The sequence below is a fragment of the Pipistrellus kuhlii genome, unplaced genomic scaffold (genome assembly GCF_014108245.1).
Source record: "Pipistrellus kuhlii isolate mPipKuh1 unplaced genomic scaffold, mPipKuh1.p scaffold_m20_p_13, whole genome shotgun sequence".
In the NCBI taxonomy this organism is placed as follows: domain Eukaryota; kingdom Metazoa; phylum Chordata; class Mammalia; order Chiroptera; family Vespertilionidae; genus Pipistrellus; species Pipistrellus kuhlii.
Genome location: NW_023425438.1, coordinates 48,887,277 through 48,909,285, shown reverse-complemented (window position 1 = coordinate 48,909,285; position 22,009 = coordinate 48,887,277). Strand labels below are relative to the sequence as shown.

Genomic DNA, 22,009 nt, shown 5'->3' with positions numbered 1-22,009 from the left:
GAAGGATCTCTTATCCTTTGAGACATCATGGATGGACCTGGAGATTATTATGCTAAGCAATATATATGTTTTTCATCATAAGCCAGTCAGAGAAAGACAAGTATCACATGATCTCACTGTATGTGGAATGTAATGAACAAAATAAATTGAGGAACAAAAATAGGTCCGAAGACATGGATGCATGGAACAGACGGACAAATTTTAGGAGGAAGGGGGACGGGAAGAGAGTAACCAAAGCATTTAGATGCATACAGGATGTCCCCCACAAATGTACTCACACTTTAAGAACCGATAGCTCCATTTTGAAAATGAAATGCATTTTATTGTAATAAACACGGCCTTTATAACTATTCAAAGTGTGTGTCTACATGGTTTGGGACACCCTTTGCTTGCATAACCCATGGACACAGACAATAGTACTGTGAAGGCTTGGGCTGGAGGGGCGGGGAGGGTAAAGAGGGGAAATGGGGAACATCTGTAATACTGTCAAAAATAAAAATAACTTTAAAAATATATATATAATAGCAGTGGAGAATTCCTCTTCTGCAAGCACAGTCCCCAGCTGTAACCCAGAGCGGCGGAGGACGCGGCCCTGCCCCGGGGTCCTTTCCAGCTCCTCCCCACGCCCCTGCAGGCCCTGCGCGGTCACACAGCGCCCGGCCCCTCCCGCCGCCCAGCCGGATCCCGGGCGAGGGCGGGGCCCCGCGGGGCGGGACCCCAGATACGCGAGGGGCGGGGCGGGGCTCTGGTGGTGGGGACCCCGGGGCGGAGCACGGCCGGGGTGTGGGGGCCGCAGTGTGGGGGCCTGTGCGCCGGCCCCGGGCCTGTTCGCCGAGCGGGAACGCGGGAACTGGGCCTGTGCGCCCGGCCGGGGAGCGGGGACGCGCGGGGCCGGGGCGAGGCGGGGCCGGAGCTGAGTCTCCGCGCCGGGAGGGCGGGGTGGGGCCGCGGCGCCGGGGCCTGCGCGGGGCGGGGACCGGGTTCCTGACGCGGACGCGGGGCGGGGACGCGGGGCGCGGACGCGGGGCCGGGCCTGGGCTCTGTGCGGCGGGTCCACGCGGAGCCGCCGGTCCCCGCGCCCCGCGCCCCGCGCCGGCGGCCTCGCCATGTTCACCTTCGTGGTTCGCGACGAGAATAGCAGCGTCTACGCCGAGGTGTCCCGGCTGCTGGTCGCCTCCGGCCACTGGAAGAGGCTGCGGCGGGACAACCCCAGGTTCAACCTGATGCTGGGCGAGCGGAACCGGCTGCCCTTCGGGAGACTGGGTGAGCGCCCCGCCCCGCCCGCTGGAGCCCGGCTTTGTGTTGAGGCCACAGAGCTGCTCCCCTGCTCACCCCGCTGAGCAGGCGCGGACCCTGCAGGTCTGGACCATCCTTCTTACTGTCCGTCTTCCGGATGGGTTTGGACCCGGGTCACCGCGCGGCCCCCCGCAGTCAGTCTTGCACCTCCCTTGGGCCGACGTCCCCATCGTCAGGTGGGACCCCCACCCATCTCCCGCCAGACGACCCCCATCCCGCATCCGCGCGCCCCCTCTGTGCATCCCACGCCAGGCGCCCCATCTGCAGGTCTGGGCTGAGCGCGGGGCTGGGAACGCTCCGCCTGTGCGGGGCGGGAGGGGCACAGCGTGGTGCAAACCCCGAGGACCCCTCTGCTCCCCGGGGCTCAGATGACCGCCAGGCGCCGGGGAAAGACCCGAACTCCAAAAGCTGGAGCTTCTGACGGGAGCCCAGGGGAGGCCGGGGACATGTGATTCCAGCCCGTCCCTTAGCTTCCCCGAAGAGCGCGTGTTCCAGCGTGGGGCACAGCGGCGTTGCACGCACATTTTTCACGGCGCCGGGCTCTCCCCCTGCCCTGCCTCATCCACGCGGTGGCAGCCGGTTTGGCACCACCGGGTGCGCTTTGCGGGCCGTGGAGGGGGCGGGGCGGGGACCACCCCCTCCTCTTCAGATGACGTCAGCCAGAAGTTGTGCAGGGACTTAAGCGCACATCCCACTGACCTGCGCGCAGCTCACGGCCTCTCCTTTATGCACAGTCACCAGCCTCTGCCCTGGTGGCCATGTTCCCTGCCAAAATCCCCTGCGCCGGGGGCCAAATCATAGGCCAGAGTCCCACGCAGAGATTCGAGAATGAAGAAAAGCCATCTCTGCTTTGGAGGGCAGCCAGGCAGAGCAGTGTCCTGTGTTCAGGAGAGGAAACAGTGTCTAGAAATAGGTGTGGTTAGGGTGGGGAGGGTGCAGGGACACAGACTGGAACAGGCCTTCAGGACCCAGCTGGCTGCTGGAGCTCCCAGCCTTTGCATGGGACCGTCTGCGGTCCGGGAATGAAGGGTGTGGCCATACCGCCTTTACTTACGATTCTTTCTTTGGAATGGACCGTGAAGCACTTCCCCCACCTTTTAATGATTATACAAGTTTTTGACGCAGGCTAGGGTTGGTTCTGACCCCCAGACATCCTGGAATATGGGCAGTTTGCCTGGAGACCCATCACCTTCAGCTAACTGTCTCCCCCAGAAGCCCCTGCACAGGGAAACCTTCCCTCAAAGGGGAAGGAACTCTGCTTACTGTCGGGAATGCTTATTTCCTCCTTGCTCTGTCCACTTCCCCGCCTGCCCGGCTTCCTTCCTGTCTGTCCAAGCTTAGCTGGGATCCTAGTGTTAAAAACACGCCTGGCTCTGCCGGGGCCGAAGCAGGTGGATGGCACTGCCGTGGTGCTCGGGTCTAGGAAGAAGGAGCAGAAACCACCCAGCAGGTCCACCGAGTCGGCAAGTGAGCAGGAGACGTCTGGTGTTGGTGGAAAAGAAAGCAAGTAGCATCCCACAATCAATGTGGTTTCATGCCTTCACTGTAGGCTATTTTCCTTAAAGTGCAACACACAACCCCCGAGGGGAAATCGGCTCAAGATGCCTGGGCCAAGCGGGGAGAGGGCAGGCAGCCCAGGTGTGAACCAGGGAGCTGGTGACGGCCAGGCAGTGCCAGAAACTGTAGTCAGTTGTCTACTGTTCTCAGAGCAACCATTTATACCTCTGGCAGCGTCAACTCAAACTCCCTTCCTTTGGTTTTACTTTTGCTTTTTGGTGCTGGAAATCCAGTGCATTTGGTTAGGATTTTAAACTACATCCAGGCTTTTGTTTTTGTTTGTATCCTTTCTGCTCTAATTTGATGGAGGAGGGGACTTGCCCTAAGACCTAGTGAAAATGTGTTTCCCTGCGGGGTGATGCACAGAGGAAAGTCCTGAGGCTTTAGCGTTTGTGGCCTTCCCTCTGCCTCCCCTTGCCTTCGATGGCTTTCCTGGGAGCCCATAGAGGCAGATGCGCCGGGGAGCAGGAGCATCCATTCTGCTGCCTCCCCTGAGGGCTGTAGGGAAAAGGCTGGGAGGCCAGGAGTGTGACTCCGCCGATGTCCTAACTCTACAGAGACAACTTATCAGTCAGTGTGTTCAGCCGGGGAGGGGATCCGGGAGAGGTGATACAGAAGGACAAACAGGCAGCAGTGGACTCCAGCAGCTCTGGGATGTGGATATTATAATCTCCCCCATGGGGAGGCTGAGTGACCCAGTGGGATGCGGAGGCAGGGGCCGTGGGGTGCAGGCAGCAGAATCATTCCTGTCCCACCCAGTCCTGGAAGGCAGAAAGCACTGGTGTGACACAGCTGTTCCCTCTCCTGAGCCAGGCCTGGCCCCTCTGAACCTCCCTCTCCTCCACAGGTCACGAGCCTGGGCTGGTGCAGCTGGTGAACTACTACAGGGGGGCGGACAAACTGTGTCGCAAAGCTTCTCTAGTGAAGTAAGTGCTCCTTAAAACCTTGATTTTTTTTTATTTATTTATTTATTTTTTTACATAAATGGTGTTCGCTTTCATCATGAAGCACTTAAGAAAGAAATGCGGGGGTTATTTTTAAAGAGCAAAATGCTTTTTATTTAAAAAGCCAATACATATCTGTTCTGGTGCTTCCTCTAAGCTGCTTGGATTGCAACCCAGAAGGCTGTCATCCAGCACTTGATGGAGCCTGTCTGTCTGTCTGTCTCTGAGTGAGGCTCCCAAAAGCAGAGCCTGGGATGCGTATATTGTGTAAGTGATGGACTGGGGATGTATTTTGTACTCCAGCATCAGTCAGCCATTGGTATGGGGAGAAGTGGGGCATTTCTGGGCACAGCTGGTCCCTGGAGAAGGGGCACGCACAAGACCTTGGCAGCGGCTCACGCAGCTAGGGTCCCCTTAGAAAGGACACCTGGAACCGCATCTGCTGCACTACCCCTCTCCTCGAGCTTGGGTGACGGCAGGTATCCTAAGAACAGTGGCCTGAGGTAGAGGAAGCGATATTATCCACTGACCTTGTGACCTCAGCTTTCCCTTGGATTAGTTAAGGCAAATTTCCTCCTCCCTCTGAGTCCCACTATGTCCCTTGTAGGTGGTTGTGAGGAGGGATAAAGGTGATGCGTGTAAAGTGTGGGGCACAGGGTTTATAGGGAGCATGTGACTCTATGCCTCAGTTGCCTTCCCTGTAAATTAGGGACAATAATAGGAATTGCCTCAGGGTGGTTGTCAGGACTGAGTTAATTTATGTGAAAGCTTTGAATAATGCTGCCTCAGAGGTCACTCTGCATAAGTGAAAGGTTATTGTTATCGCTGCTGTTGTGGTCATCACTGCGGTTGTTGCCATTTCTATAGGGAAGGCGGGTATGGCCCCTCACATCAGGGCTGCTGTGGCAGGTCTCCACTGTCCTTCCCCTGACGCCGAGTGAACCTGTGTGCGCAGCCAAACAAGTCGCTCAGGTGGATGACACTGCACCTGCTCTTTCCCCACTCATTCTTTCTAGACTCTAGACATTTAAAGGTGCAGTCTTCATAGGGATATGCCCCTCTTTTTGTTCAGACTCAATGGCCCCAGTGACTTAGTATCCACTTCTCTCAGTGAAGAGACATGCTTTCTGAAGTCTTCTTTATAAATATATATATATAGTTTACCAAGTAATAGATAAACATGCTAATTGACCGTACCTTCACGACGCCCACAGCCAATCAGGAGTGAGTAACCAACAAAGATGGAGGTTAATTTGCCTACACAGCCACCAAGTGTCAGGCCTGTCCCAGCCGCTCTGGGCCTCTGAGTAGCGTAGGAAGGTAGAAAGGCAGCTCTGGACCAGAGCGAAAGCAGTGCCAGCAGCCAGGGAAAGGAAGGCCCATTCTGGCACAAATATTGTGCATCAGGCTTCTAGAATATATATAATTATTGTTTCAGAGAAGAAGAGAGAGAGAGAAAGAGAGAGAAAGCCGAAACCAGTTTGGTTCAGTGGATAGAGTGTCGGTCTGTGGACTGAAAGGTCCCTGGTTCGATTCCGGTCAAGGGCATGTACATTGGTTGCAGGCACATCCCCAGTCGGGGGTGTGCAGGAGGCAGCTGGTCGATGATTCTCTCTCATCGACGTTTCTGACTCTCCCTCTCCCTTCCTCTCTGTAAAAAATCAATAAAATATATTTAAAAGAGAGAGAGAGAGAAACATCAGTGATGAGAATCATTGATAGGCTGCCTCCTGCATGCCCTCTACTTGGAATCGAGCCTGCAATCCAGGCATTTCCACTTCATCAGAATCGAACCCAGGACCCTTCAATCCACAGGCCGAAGCTCTATCCACTGAACCAAACTGGCTAAGGCTGAAGTCTGATTACACATTTATTACATGTTAGATGCAAAAGATTCTTTAATTATAAGTGAGACATGATTGTCCACATTATTCATTTAGAACTTGATATAAAATGTTTATTTAATATTTTTTCTACCATAATTTTTTTTTTATAAAGATAAAGGTAGAGCCGAAACTGGTTTGGCTCAGTGGTGGAGCGTCGGTCTGCGGACTGAAGGGTCCCAGGTTCGATTCTGGTCAAGGGCATGTACATTGGTTGCGGGCACATCCCCAGTCGGGGGTGTGCAGGAGGCAGCTGGTCGATGTTTCTCTCTCATCGATGTTTCTGGCTCTCTATCCCTTCTCCCTTCCTCTCTATAAAAAATCAATAAAGTATATTTAAAAAAAAGATAAAGGTAGAATTTTGCTTTTAGGAGTGAGAACAGAGGATGCTATAGGAAACTATTCTGAGTATTTGCATGTTCAGCAGCTACTATACTGAGGTGGAGTGTGTAGTACAGGACACATGACCAGGTCTGAGTAGGTGTCTTGGACAGCGCCAGGCTGACTCCCAGAGGCCATTTGTAAAATGGGGCTGATGGTGATCACACCTGCTCTTTGCTCCTCGGTGGCATGCAACACAGTCTATGACATCTTGACTTATGCAGATTGGGGTTGTCCTCATCTTCACACGTGCCCTTTATTCTCTCGGATATCCTGAGAGGGAGGGTAGTCATTCCGGGAGATGATGGTACCCTTTATCATTTTATCTTTCCCATAATTTTGCATGGCTCAAAAGGGCTCGGAGAGGTAAAAAAAAAAAAAAAAAAAAAAAAAAAATCTTAGATGGCAGCTCATGGAGGACAGCAGGGCCGTCGCAGCTGAGCCAGGATGATGCCAGCCTGTACCCAGAGGACCAGGGACAGTGCCACTGGGCAGCCCCCAGAGGGTTTCTACTAGGATCCTACCCTGGCCCTGGACTGCAGGCATCTTCCAGCATCACAGGGAGTGTCAGATTCATGGCGGCCCAAGGCCACAGACTCGGAGCCCTGAAAGGGCTTTTCTTCCAGCTCAGGTTACGGACTCTCTTTTCCTCTTGTGAGCGTTTCTCCCCTGGAGTTGTAAATGAGCCTCCAGGCATGATTTCTTTCCAAACGGGACAAATGCAAAGAATTTCAAACAGAAACTGGTCTTGGTTTTGTGCAGGAAATGAAGGTGATCCTGAGGGCTGGCACTGGCCAACAGGAATGGAATGCTAGCTACTGTGACTAAATTTCCTAGTAGCCACACTAGCACAAAGAAGCAGGTGCTATTTGTGTTAATAATATATTTTATTTTATTTAATCAAATAATCCAAAATTTCATTCTGACATGTAATTAATATTTAAAAATGAGCGATGTATTCAGGTTTTGTTTTTATATGGAGTCTTCAGAATCTAGTGTGTATTTTACATTTCCAGCACATCTTAATTCAGGCACTAAATTTTTACTGTTCTGTATTAAGATTTCATAAAAATTTATGGTTAAAAAAGGTTTATATGCCCAATTTGCTCCCACCTATGTAAAAAATTTTCAATAACTGAATCAGATACCAAGTAAACGTTTTTCTTTAATAATCACATGCACAATGACAAAACAGGATGATTTTATTAGAAGAATTAACTTGGGTTTAAAGCAAAGGTATAACATTTTCAAAACTATGTCCAAGTTAAATAAATTCACCAACTCTTGTGTTAACTCAGTAGTATACTATCAAATTGAAAAGAGTATTGAATAAATTGAAAAGAACTCTAAATTTATTAACTTCAACCAAGTGTTCTTCAAAATTTCCCTTAGTTTTTGCAGCTACTTTGCTGTCTGTTACAGTTAAAAATATTCTGCATATTAAGGCATGTTATAAAAATATGTAAAACCATTATTTTTGATTTGTATTTTAAAGTCCCAGCATAAATTTTCATACCAATTTGGCTGGGTCATAAATAAAGTTTTCTTTTCTCTTCTTCTGAACTTTAAAATTAGCTTGTTTGTAACAGTGTGAAAATCACACTGCCATTTTTTAACCTTTGGTTATTGGGTGAAATAATGAATTATTGAAAATAATGGTTTAGCCCTAGCTGGTTTGGCTCAGTGAATAGAGCATTGGCCTGCAGACTGAAGGGTCCCAGGTTCAATACCAGTCAAGGGCACATGCATGGGTTGCAGTCTTGATCCCCAGTAGAAGGCATGTAGGAGGCAACCAATCAATGATTCTCTCTCATCACTGATGTTTTTCTCTTGCTCCCTCTCCCCCTTCCTTTCTGAAATCAATAAAAATATATATATTTTTAAATGATTTAGCAAGCATTCCTTTTATTTCAAGAAATTCCTTTTATTTAGTGTTTTAACTGTACACTAAGGCTTTACAAAACTCTCCCCTCTGACCATCCCTGGCAAAGAACACAGCATCATTAAACTCTGCCTTCTGTGTCTTGCAACAGGTCTGTACTGGTGAGTCATGGTAGCATTGGCAAGCACATACTGAACCAGTGTAATAGCTGTACCCATGATACTTCCCATGGAGTGGGCTTCAGAAAACAGTGTAGATGTTTCCAACATGCATCAGACAGTAGAATGCAATAATAAAGGAAATATCAGTCTTAAAATCCCAGTAAATCCGAATTTTAACTCAACCCTACAGACACTGATTTTTCGATTGTAGGTGGAACTCATCTTTGACAGATGTAAATGATTAAAAATGAGCCACACGGCGAGCTTGATATTTTTAGGCTTCAATTTGACAATTTTTTCCCATATATTTATAAATCCTTTGAGGAGACAGACCCAATGTATTAAATGGGCAGCTTCTATGTCACACAGCTTATTTAAAGCTAAAAACAATTTTTTAAAAAATTTTCAAGTTTTGAATCAATCCTTATTGTTAAAAATGTTTTATACTCTGGGCAATTACTTTACTGGCTTGACTAAAGATTGTTCATTATCTGTAAAATATGTTTTTTAGTCTTATTTCCTCAGAATGATTTCTGTTACCACATTTTTATCTGAAGTGCTTTCTTTTTTGTGTAGAATCCAAGTCATTTTATAGCTGACTGAAATTACAAACACAGATTCTGTTACACATTTGTTTACATTATTTTGTTGAATATTTCATTTGAATTTCAGCCACTAATTTCATTGATTCTTTTTTGACTGTTGAGGGGAAGATCAACTTCATTATCTATTTGCTACACATGTCTCATGTACACTCTGCCACAACAAATTGCAGTCGTTTGTCATTCGTTGTAAAATTGTGTCATACCTCCCAGCCTACTGTTCTGGTTGTAGTTCTAGCTTCTGTGTCCCTGTTCAGTTGCATCTGTAGTTTAACTTTTAAAGTTGCCCACATTTATTTTTTTAACTAGACAAATGTTACATTTTACTTTAGTTACCAATTATGATTTATCTAGCTATCACTGTAACACATGCTGTCTGTATAATAAACACATCACAATGTCTCATTATCACATGGGGAAAGCCACGTGGACTGAATCAGCCCATTGTCCCCGAGTGAACAGTGGTGTGTTTGTGGTGATGCAGCAGTGCGCCTGGCAATGAGTGCACTTGTGTGCACGCCGAGATACAGCACCCAGATCCTGCAGTGGTTAAAGTGAAATGCCCTCCTGCCAAAACAATGAAGTTGTTGCTTAATGGACAAATATTTTACAGTGCTTTGGCTTTTAAATTAAAACTAAGCTAAGTTTAAAATTCAGTTCCTCTGAGCCCTTGAAATGTGTCACCCTGGCCACATTTCAGAAGCGACATGTGGCTAGAGGCCACCCTATTGGACAGTGCAGAGAGAGTTGAACATTCAGTGAAGTAGTAATGTATTTGTCCCTTTAAGTTTGAGTAGCTCAAATCATGTTGTCTTTAAAATAACTTTATTTTAAATCTCAATTAAGGGACCGGTTTGGCTCAATGGATAGAGCGTTGGCCTGTGGACTGAAAGGTCCTGGGTTCGATTCCGGTCTATGGCATGTACCTTGGTTGCGGGCACAGAAGCTTAATATTCGCAGTTCGATAGAAGATGAGCCCAGCTTAGGGAAGGCCCATGATTTGTTCTTGGCTGGCTCTGATCCCTGGGGAGGGAGGGCCATGCAGAGTGAGGACTTTGGAGTTAGGGCTGTACTTGCATCGTGCCTGTGTCTTATGTACGACCTGAAGGATACTGGAAAATGTACTCACTTTGGTGGGGCCCAGTGTCTGATCTATGAACTGAGATGCTGGTGCCTCCCTCTCAAGGGACCAGCTGAAGAGTAGATGTGGTGGGAAGCCCTTCGCAAGCCCTGCTGTTTATGAAGTGCCTCGCCCAGAGCCTGGCTTTATCTTCTGTTTGTCATGTTATCTGGGGGCAGGAGGTATGCATAGTTATGACCACTGGCATCCAGTGTCCCAATAGAAAGATTCCTTTTTGTAGTCTGTCTTGAAGCCAGGGAAGTGTTGGCTCAGGATTATTTCAAGTTAAGTTTCCTTGGAGATTATATATATATATATATTAGAAGCCTAGCACACTGGGCAGGGGATGTCCCTCAGCCCAGCCTGCACCCTCTCTCAGTCCGGTACCCCAGGGGATTGGGCCTAAGCTGGCAGTCAGACATCCCTCTCACAGTCCAGGGCTCATGCAGTCCAGGACCCCTCACTCTTTATTGCCCGCCTGCAGAGGAGGCGGAAGAGGCTCCCTCTACAGCCCCTGCTCTCACCAGCTGTAAGCCTGCTTCTGGCAGAGCAGAGCTCCCCCTGTGGGAGCCCACGGACCACTAAGGGGCAGCTTCTGCATTGAGCATCTGCCTCCTGGTGGTCAGTACGCATCATAGCAACCAGTAATTCCACCGGTTCTTCCACTGTTTGGTTGATTTGCATATTAGGGTTTTATTATATAGAATATATATATATTTTAGAGAGGGAGGGAGAAGGGAGAGAGATAGATACATCAATGATGAAAGAGAGAATCATTGATTGGCTGCCTCCTGCACGCCCCCACTGGGGATTGAGCCTGCAACCCCAGCATGTACCCTTGACTGGAATCAGTCCGCAGACCAATGGTCTATCCATTGACCCAAACCCACTAGGGCTAGAGATACATTTTTAAAAGAGCCAAGGTTCTGGACATGGGGACCCTTTTGACCCAGCTGACACATGCCTGTAAGGTTGCATGGATAGCTGTGTGCGATCTGTAGTGCATTACAGATCAGTCCAGGAAAGGAAGAGCAAAGACTGAGATAAGGAGACCAGCCCCTGGCCCTGCTTATATGCTGCCTCCTTGACAAGCTCTGGAGGTAGCACTGGCTTTTCTGAAGAGAGTGACAGACGATTGACCCTCTGTCATCTGCCAGGCTAATCAAGACAAGCCCAGAACTGGCCGAGTCCTGCTCATGGTTCCCCGAGTCCTATGTGATCTACCCCACTAATCTCAAGACCCCAGCTGCTCCCGCGCAGAATGGAATCCACCCGCCGATGCCTAGCTCGAGGACGGACGAAAGGGAATTCTTCCTGACTTCTTATAACAAAAAGAAGGAGGATGGAGAGGGCAATGTTTGGATTGCAAAGTCATCCTCCGGTGCCAAAGGTGAGTTGGCATTGCCGTCCCTTAGGTTCCCAGTGCTGGGTGCAGTCGTACGCTTGACGTTAATGATGTATTTAGATGAGTTACTCTTCTCAGCTGAATCCTGAGGGTAGCTAGCATGTAACAGTTAGTTACATAGTCTTAAATATTAATCTACATGCTGGAGACTTCTGCATGTACATCTCCACACATGCACTCTCCCACTGGGTCTTTTCCGGTAAGCTCCGGATTCAGTTGGACACTCTTGGGCATTTGTCCCAGAGAAAAGAAAGTATGTTCATGTAAAACCTGTGTGTGATTGTTCATAGAAGCTTTATTCATAATAGCCCCAAACTGGAAGCAATTCAGATTCCTTCAAAAGGTGAAAGATTAAGCAAACTTTCGTGAATCAATCCCACAGGATACTACTCAGCAAAAGAAGGGAATGAACTATTGCTAACATCAGCAACTTGGTTGAATTTGCAGGGAATTATGCTGTGTGAAGAAAAAAAAAACAAACCCCACCAATTCGCAAAGGTCACATAGTGTATAATTCTATTTATATAACATTTCTGGAATGACAAAGCTATAGAAATGGAGAACAGATTAGTGCTTGTCTAGAGGGTGCTATGGGGAGGGAGGCAGTTATGGTTTTAAAAGAGAAAATTGAGGGATCCATGCAATAATAAAACTGTTTAGAACAGACAGAGATACTTGCAAATTATGTCTCTTAAGAAGCATCTGCATCCAGAATGTATAAAGAACTCATATAACACAATAATAAAGAGACAACCCAATTAAGAAGTGAGCAAAGAATCTAAATAGAAATTTCTTGAAAGAAGACATACAGATAAGATAGTCTATAAGAACATAAAAACATGCTTGCCATTATTAAGCATTAGGAAAATGCAACTCAAAACCACAATGAGATACCACTTCACACCCACTAAAATGACTATAATTATGAAGACAGATGACAGCAAGTGTTGGTAAGAATGTGAAAAAATTGGAACTCTCATATATGGGGGCAATGTAAAATGGTGCATCCATTTGGGAAAGCAGTTTGGTAGTTTCTAAAAAGTTAAACATAACATTACTATATTATTCCACTCCTAGGTATATTTCCCAGAGAATTGAAAATATATGTCCACACAAAACTTTTATGCAGATTTTTCTAGCAGCATTATTCATCAGAGCCAAACAACAGTAGAAATAATTCAGATGTCTATTGATTGGTGAATGAATGAGCAAAATGTGATATATTCACACAAGGGAATATTATTCTGACACAGAGAGGAATGAGGCACTGCCACATACTACAACATGGATGAACCTTAAAAACATGATGCTCTGCCTGGGTTGTGGGCTCAATCTCCACTGGGGGGCCTGTGGGAGGCAGATGATCAATGGTTCTCTCTCATCATTGATGTTTCAGTCTCTCTTTTCTTCTCCCTTCCTCTCTGAAAACAGTAAAAATATATTTAAAAATAAAACATGATGCTCAATTTAAAAAGCCAGACACAAAAAGGCTACACACTGGATGAGTCCATTTATATGAAGCATCTAGAACAGGCAAATCTATTGTAAATTAGTGTTAGTCAAGGGCTGGGGTGAGGAAGGAATGGAGAAAGACTGCTAACAGATGTAAGGTTTTCAGGAGGTGAGGAGAATGTTCTAAAATAAGGTTGTAATGATAATTACTGGAATATACTAAAAACCATTGACTTGTACCTTATACAAGGGTGGTTTTTATGGCATGTCAATTATGTCAGTGAAGCTGTTAAAAAGGATATTGTATCATTTATTTAATGTTGATGGATACTTTGAATGTAGCCAATTTCTTTCTGTTACCGAACTGCAGGGAATCCACTTGCCCCTGTGTTTCTATGCCCTAACCTTGCTGGTGTTGCCATAAGAGAGGGTGTGGACATGCCACAGGCAGGACATCGTCTTCATCACAGCAGGCAGTGACCCACAGGAGAGTGGCATTTATGGAGGGTGCCTGGACCTTTGCAGTGTCCTTAGAAGTGAAACTTCATTTGCAGCTGGCCAAGACAGTGTTTACAACCCTAAATGGAGGAAAAGTTGAATTATCCTGGTGTTTGGTGGGCGGAGGGAGAGTGTGAGAGATTGGACCAGGGAAGGGTGGAGAAAGAAGAGTGAGTAGCCGACCAGAGCTCCTGTCTGTGTTTTACTGCTGTCAGTGTTTCCTCCCTGGCTTTGCAGGGAGCGGTTCCTCTTGGGATGGACTGCACTAATGTTTGTTTTAACTTTACGGGTTAGGTGAAGGCATCCTCATCTCCTCGGATGCTGCAGAACTTCTGGATTTCATAGACAACCAGGGCCAGGTGCACGTGATCCAGAAATACCTCGAGCGCCCTCTGCTGCTGGAGCCTGGGCATCGCAAGTTCGACATTAGGTAAGGCAGTGATGTGTGAGGAGGAGGGTGAGGTACAATGTGAGGAACTGTTTGTTTAATACGTTACTAACACTGAGCACAGCTGAATGAAACTGAGCTTCTGTATCTAATTCTCTATTTTTCCTTCAATAATTTCCTTTCTAAAATTATAGGGCTTTTTTTGTTTGTTTGTTCATTTACTATTATATTTTCTTTAATGAAAATGATTTGTGGATCCAAAGGGAAGGGCATAAACATCTGGACCTTGCACCTGGTGTGGCTCAGTTGGTCCTCCCTTACACTGAAAGGTGGAGGGTTCAATTCCTGGTCAGGGTACATGCCTAGATTGCAGGTTCCATCCCTGGCTGGGGGACATACAAGAGACAACCAGTTGATGTTTCCCCTCTCACATTGATGTTTCTCTTTCTCTCTCTCTCTCTAAAATCAATAAACATATTCCCAGGTGAGGATTAAAAAATATCAATAATACAGCCCTAGCCGGTTTTGCTCAGTGGTTAGAGCGTTGGCCTGCGGACTGAAGGTCCAGGTTCGATTCTGGTCAGGGGCATCTATCATGGTTGTAGGCACATCCCCAGTGTGTGTGTGGGGGGGGGGGGGGGCGCGCACGCGCAAAGGTGCATGGTGTAGGAGGCAGCTGATCAATGTTTTTCTCTCTATTCCTCTCCCTTGCTCTTTGTAAGAAATCAATAAAATATATTTCAAAATATAAAAAAATAAAAAATAATTCATACATACATACATAAATTGCCTTACAATGGGAGAGATATACACGGGTTTGTAATTAAGACCCAAAAGATCATGTGACCTTGACAAATAATATTTCCTGACTTTATGTCCTACCTTTTGAAGATTTCATGAACACATCTCAGGTTTGTGGACTTTATTCTCTGAGCTGAGGCACTCTCTAAAGCGGCATGACCCTCAGCCCTGCCTGCTTTTGGCCTTGCTGTTGGCTCTTCAGAAAGGACTTGGTCTCAGCTGCCTTTATGTCAGGTCAGATTTAGGATGGACATTCTTCCTCTTAAAATTATTTAAAATTACCAAACATGGCAAATGGAAGTTTCACCGATCAACCTTTAAAGCAAACCAATCCAATCTCTTCAAAATGCTGGCTCTTGAATGGACCGGAGTTCCCCTTGTCATTGGTGGTGACATGTCTGGTTTGATCATTACAGTGCTAGTCCACTGTCTCAGCCACTTGTTGTGGCCTGCCTTGAATGATTTAGAGCCTACCTCTGCCTCTACTTCCCGCCAAGAAAACCAAGGAGTGGGCGTGATATAGATACCTGATGTGAAGGAACTTGGGGGGACTTGAGTAACTGTTTGTGTTGACTTGCAGAAGCTGGGTCTTGGTGGATCACCAATATAATATCTACCTCTATCGGGAGGGCGTGCTGCGGACTGCATCAGAACCGTATCATGTTGATAATTTTCAAGACAAAACCTGCCACTTGACCAATCACTGCATTCAAAAGGAATATTCAAAGAACTATGGGAAGTATGAAGAAGGGAATGAAATGTTCTTTGAGGAGTTCAATCAGTACCTGACCAGTGCTTTGAACATTACCCTGGAGAATGCTATCTTAGTCCAAATCAAACATATTATAAGGTAACCTAACTGTATCTTTTTAGTTATATGTGTCTTGGAGAAGCTTTGGGAGTGTGTGTCTTTCAAGGGATTATTTCATTTAAGTTGTCTAATTTAAAGACAAAATTCTTTTGTAATACTTCTTTATTATCCTTTTTAATATTTGTAGGATCTCCAATGATGTCACTGCTTTCATTCCTTATAGTGGTAGTTTATATCTTCTCTATTCCTTGGATGATTGGATTGGCTAAAGGCTTATCAGTTTTATTAATTTTCTAAAAAGTTAGTGTTTTTGGTTTTGTTTTCTTTGATTTATGCTGTTTATTATTTCCTTCTGCGTTTGTTTAATTTTTTTTTTCTTTGTGAAAGGTTAGATCATTTATTTGAGAGACTTCATTTTTTTCTTTGTGAAAAGTTAGATAATTTATTTGAGAGACTTCATTTTTTTAAAATATAATAATTTGCCCTAACTGGTTTGGCTCAGCGGATGGAGTGTCGACCCACAGACAGAAGGGTTCCAGGTTCGATTCTGGTCAAAGGCACATGCCAGTGTGGCATGCTTAATCCCCAGTAATGGGCATGCAGGAGGAAGCCAATCAATGATTCTCATTATTGATCTTTCTATCTCTTTCTCTTCCTCTCTGAAATCAATGAAGATATGTTTTTTTTAAATAATAAAAATTAAAATATAAGCATTTAATGCTATCAGTTTCCCTTTAAGTACTCATTGGCCATACCTCCAGATTTTGCTATGTTGTGTGTGGGGTTTTTTTCATTTTATTAAAATAATTCATAGTTTCTCTTGTGACTTTATATTTGACTCATGTGTTATTAGAAACTTTTGCTTAATTTCCAAATAGTAGGGGATTTTTCCAGATATCTTTCTGTTACTGATTTTTCTACTATAATTTCATTGTAGTCAGAGAATATAGTTTGTATGGTTTTGTGTCTTTAAAATGTGTTAGTTTCATGTCCTAGAATATGATCCATCTTTGTGAATGTTCCCTGTGCTCTAAGCATAACATTTACTTGCTCTGCTTAGGCTGTGTTCTATAAATGCGACTTTGGTGAAGGTGGTTGATAGTGAGGTTCATGTCTTTTATGTCCTTGCTGTTTTCCTGTTCCACTATTTATTATTGAGAGAGAAAAAAAATAAAAGTCTCCAAGTGTTTGGATTTTTCTATGTCTCTTTTTAGTTTTAGCAGTTTTTGTTTTATATAGTTTGAAGATCTATTGTGAGGTGCATATATGTTAGAATTGTTGTCTCTTTAGGGAAAATTGACTACTTTATTATTGTATAATATCTGTCATTATCTCTTTAATATTTCATTTCTTAAAGTTGATTTTTTATTAATATAATCACTCCAGCTTTCTTTTGATTAGTTGTATCTTTTTTCCATTCTTTTACTTCTATTCTATTCTATTCTATGCTATTTTATTCTATAGGATTCTGGTAGACAATGTAGAGTTGAGTTTTTTGTTTTATTTTGTTTTGTTTTGAATATAATATAATAATCTCTGTCTTTTAATTGGTATGTTTATACCATTTAAGTTTAATGTAATTATTGGTTTGGTTAGATTTATATCTACCATGTTATTATTTGGTCAATATATTTCCTCTTTCTTTGTTTTTATTTGCTTTCTTGTCTCCATTTCCTGACCTCTTTAGAATTATTTGAATATTTTCAGAGTTTTGTTTTAATTTTTCTATTGAATATTTGGCTTTATTTATCTGCCTATATTTTAGTGGTAAGTCTAGGGATTACAAGAATATACGTATCTCATATTTCAGTCTTCTTAGAGTTAATTCACCACTTCACATAAAATGCAGACATAACATTATAGATCATTTGACTCTCCATCTCTATGTTACAGTTGCCATGTGTATTACATCCACATACATTGAAATCTCTACCACATAATGTTATAATTTGACTCTCCATCTCTATGTTACAGTTACCATGTGTATTACATCCACATACATTGAAATCTCTACCACATAATATTATAATTTTTGGTATCAACCATTAATTACATTTTGTTATGTAGATAGTCAAGTTTGGTTTTAAAAAATATAAGGCCAAACTGGATGCTGTCTATAAGAAACACACTTAAATATAAAATAGGAAAAAACATTTTTATTCACCCATATATTTGCCTTTTTTTTCCTCTTCCTTTAGTCCCGAGGTTCCAGATTTCTCTCTAGTATCATTTCCCTTCAGACTTTGTCATTTCTTTTAGAGCCGTTCTGCTGGTGATAAGTCCTCTTAATGTTCCATCATCTGAAAAAGTCTTTATTTCTCTTATTCCTGAAGGGTATTTTCACTGGAATTACACAAACATGACGTCAATCACAAAAATAAAAAAATAAAAGCTGTATACAAGACATATACAGATTGATTCTATTCATATAAACTGAAAAACAAGCAAAGTTTAGTAAATATATTATTTAGAGGATGGTACATATGTGATAAAAATAAAGAGAGAAGCAACAAATTCAAAAAAGTGATTTTCTCTGGAGAAAAAGCAGGAGGGACCAAGGAGGAGGCCTAATAATGTGGATGTGGGTACATGGATGGTCAGTAATGCTCCATGTATTTCAGACTCGTTTTTATTAGTATATTTATTTTGTCTTTATTTTTTAAGGACATTTGCTCTGGAAACAGATTTCTAGGTCAGCAGTTAATATTTTTTTATCACTCTGAAGGTGACACCATTATCTTTTGGCTTCCATTTTTTTCTTCTTCTCAGATGTCAACTGAAATATTAATATTGCTTTTAATGACTTTTTTCTCTGTTTTTAAGATTAATTTTTTAAATATATTTTACTATGAGATGGGTATAGTTTTCTTTGTACACATTTGTTTGTACACATTCATAGTGCTTCTTGAATCTTGGAATATTCATGGTCATTATTTTTCAATTATAGCTTTTGTCCCAGGAAAGCCTGCATAGTTTCCCTTCTAACTGCACAGTTGAGTATAAGGACAGCTATCTGTGGTCATCTTAGAGTTATCATATGTATTTTATTACTAAGTCTGGAGTCCATCTCAGCACCAGGAGTAAGTATTACTTTACCTCCTGCTCTATGGAAATCAAAGCTTAGCTCCACGAGGTTAAAACATGGACCAAAACTCTGGCCTCGACAGCCTGACCTCTGACCTCACTTACTTACTATGTTTCTGAGATTCGCTTTCAACTTTTATATATTTTTTCAAATTTTTATGTTTTATAGTGCATGTTCTGTTTTTCCAATTTTTCTGTTTTTCCAATTTTTTGAAACAATAGTTGATGCTAATAATTATTCTGTTTCCGCATTTAGTTTCAATATATGAAGCTCTTCAATCTTTTAATTAGTAACAATTTGGCCACAGAACTAGAACAAGCAAAAGAAACGAATGAGGCCATTAGTTTTTGTGCCAATTCTTCCCCTCACTGGTTGACCATTGGCCCACATCTTTTCTCTGGAAAACATGCATGAAAGTGTTTGACTTACTATAAACAAAACGGCAGCAGCCGTCCTGAGGGAGGAAACCCTCCCCTTCCCCTTTCCAGGGGCCAAGGCGACAGCTCAGAGCTGGGAAAGCCGCCTGTTTTTGTGAAGACATGCATGGTTACAGGTCTGCTAACAAGCTGCCTGATGCGTAGCATTGTCTTGAAGAATCTGTCGGTAACAACTGGAAAAGGAGAGGACGAAGTCAAAGCCAACGTTTGGCAGCACATTTCACGGGCAGTCCTCTGGCCCATCTCCGCCCTCCCCAACTCTCAGCGAGCTGTCCCTCTGCCCGCAGGAGCTGCCTCCTGAGCGTGGAGCCCGCCATCAGCACCCGGCACCTCCCTTACCAGAGCTTCCAGCTGTTTGGCTTCGACTTCATGGTGGACGAGGAGCTGAAGGTCTGGCTCATCGAGGTCAACGGCGCCCCCGCTTGTGCTCAGTAAGCCTCACACCGCTGGGCTGGGACAGGAGGAAGCTGGGACGGCCTGTCTCAGCAAGGTCTCCTTGGCTGCTGTCAGGGAGGAGGTGGCAGGACAGGAGTCCCCGGGGACCCTGCTGGCAGGGACTTGGCGGAGGCCTTGCCTCTCCTGTTTCCCGGGTGTGTGTGTGTGTGTGTGTGTGTGTGTGTGTGTGTGTGTGTGTGGAGCCCTTAGGCTGCTCAGGCAGGTGGTGGCTGCAGGAAGAGTGGCAGACACACCTAGAGACTGCGGGGGAGGATGAGGGAGCAGGGTCCTGGAGCGGAGACAGTGTCGAAAAGCATCGGCGATGCAATGGAGCTGCAGCTGGACTGAGAGGTGGCGTGTGCCCGGGGAGGCAGGGAGCCTTCAGGAAGGGCCCGCACCAGCCCGGCTCTGGGAGGAGCGAGGGTGGGCGGAACCTGCCCTCCGGGGCAGCGGCAGCTCCTGTGGCTTCGGGGAAAGCGGGTGCTTGGCCCCGGTGTCACGCAGTGAGGAGTGACTGGGGCGCTCGGTGTCTCGCAGTGAGGAGTGACTGGGGCGCTCGGTGTCACGCAGTGAGGAGTGATGGGGGAACACTTGGGGTCACGCAGTGAGGAGTGACGGGGGGCGGGGCACACGGTCTGGACTGCTCTGGGCAACGCCGCACATCTGAGGGACAGGCATTGGACTCGATCCTTAAAGACATCTGTCCTTCTGAGACCCACTGTCGTCTTTTCCTTCATGTGCACATCATGGAGGAGCAGGTCTTCCGAAGGGTCAGCAGGAAAGAGGAGTGTGCTCAGGGTGATCCGCTGCAGGAGAGAGACGGACAGATGCTGCCCGAGTAACTACTGTGGGCCATACTGTCACACGTCTGCAATAGGCAGGCAGTAGGTGCTGTGGTTTAGGTGCGTGGCTTTGAGAGGAGAGGACTTCTGGACTGGGGGTGGCTTACAGGAAGGTGGCCTGGAAGCCACAAGGGCCCCGGGCCACCCTGAGAGGCCAGGAGCAGGGGATGGGCCAAGTCCCAATTTTAGTAACAACCACCGCACCTCACACGCCTCCTGTCACTGTTCCTTATGGGTGGGCGGCTGCGTGGTTTGCAACATAGAACCTCTGGGCAGTGACAAGGAATGGGGTGCGGGGAGAAGGTCCTGTGAGGCCTCTGGTGTCCTAGGCTGGGTGGCCCAGAGCATAACCAGAAGCGAGTTTTCTCTCGGGACCACACACTGCTGGTTCCCCCTGCGTTAGAGCCGGTCCTCAGGGACAGTCTCAGCCTTGTGAGCTGCCCCAGGAAACAGGCAGACACTATAGAGAATAGCAGGGGTGGAGGGCCTTGTCGCTGTTCTGAAGTTTGCCTCCTTAGCTTTTCTGCTTTGCTGCTTCCTCTGCCTGGACTGAGTCCAGAGCCTCGACGTGGCCTCCGGGCCCGATGTGGCCGGGCCAATGCCTTGTCTGCAGCTCCAGCCTGCACGGATCCACCTCCCCAATGCCCTGGCTCTCTCCCTGCTCCTCCTCTCATTGTGCTGCCTCTTCTCCCCCCAGCTCGCTCTCCCTAACCCCTCCCTCCCTCCGAGTCTGTGTCCCTGCCTTTGCCCTCCTGCATCCTCTTTTCTACCCTGTCCCCATTCTCCGACTTCATTCATTCCGCCGGCCTCAGCTCAGTGACACTCATGGGGAGTCTTTCCTAACATCCCCTCAACCACAAGGAGGGGATTTTCTGTGGGAGGCCTGCCCTCCGTGTCCCCAGCACAGACAGCAGGCGGCCCGTACCCTCTGCTGGAATCGCCGTCTCCCCTGCGGTCCGGTCCACGTCAGAGTGGGGTTCTCTGTCACTGCGCCTACGAGGCCTTGCAGACGCCTCCCGCCGTGTCTGTGTGGACGGCGGAGGCCCTTTGTGTAAATGTGGTCAGGGGGTGGGATTGCCAGGGCAGATCCTGGTGAAGAAGACCTTGGCTTCTCGCTTGCATGAACTTCCTCGGTAACACCTTTTTGAACCCGTTTCAGGAAGCTCTACGCGGAACTGTGCCAGGGCATCGTGGACATAGCCATATCCAGCGTCTTCCCGCCCCCCGACGCCGAGCAGCAGCAGAGCCAGCCGGCCGCGTTCATCAGGCTGTGACCCCGAGACGTGGGGGTCCCGCTCCGGGAGGGCCGCCCGGCTCCGCGGGAAGAGGCAGCTCGCGAGGCTGTGATGGAGGAGAGAGTGCGGGAGCCCAGGCGGCCCCGCGGGGCTCCCGGCGGAGCGCTCTGCACTGCTGCCCGGACTCGAAAACTGCAACGAGTGTCCCCGAGGGGAGAGGACGGAAGCACGGGGATTTGGTTGTTTTCTTTCTCGTCCTTGGAAGCCGCGGGTGTCTATGCTAAGGCTGCGTGAAAGCAGCGCCCCCCCCCCTCCCCGGGCCTTCCTCGGACCCGCACGTGCCGTCTCCGTCTGCTGCAGCCCTTGTGCCTTAGCTCCGTGCCCAGCTGCAACCTCTGCCCATGCGGGGGCTGATGCTAGAGCATTTGGGAGGTCGCCGAATGTCTCTGCTCGTGTGTCCCTCCCCCACACACACACACTGTTGTGAGAACCTGGACCGGCATGCACGCAGCCCTCGGTTCCGTGCTGTGCTCTGCCTCGCGGGGCAGGGTGCCGTCCTCATCCCGCTCCTGAAGGCACTGGGTCCGTCGCCGGGCAGTCGGGGTGGATGTGGGCTGGGCACCACTATAGCAAACGCTGCTGCCAGTCTGCTCTCTGCATGTTTTAGAAACCGAGCAGCAAGTTTGCCACAAGCCTGCAAGCATCAAAAAGCATGAGAGAAAAAAGACAATGCCTTGCTTGACTTCACAGTTGGGTGTCCTTGAAATATGATGGATCTGTTATCTTTGTCTGAA

At 46.6% G+C, this 22,009-nt stretch overlaps 1 protein-coding gene across 1 annotated transcript; it reads left to right on the top strand.

The window, feature by feature from the left end:
- Positions 1–986: 986 nt before the first annotated feature.
- On the top strand, positions 987–22,009 carry TTL (tubulin tyrosine ligase). Its single transcript, XM_036435978.2, has 7 exons — positions 987–1,263; positions 3,701–3,779; positions 10,984–11,216; positions 13,476–13,611; positions 14,951–15,220; positions 18,991–19,134; positions 21,140–22,009. Exons 1-7 carry the CDS (start codon positions 1,107–1,109, stop codon positions 21,252–21,254), a joined length of 1,134 nt encoding a protein of 377 aa, XP_036291871.1. The 5' UTR covers positions 987–1,106; the 3' UTR covers positions 21,255–22,009.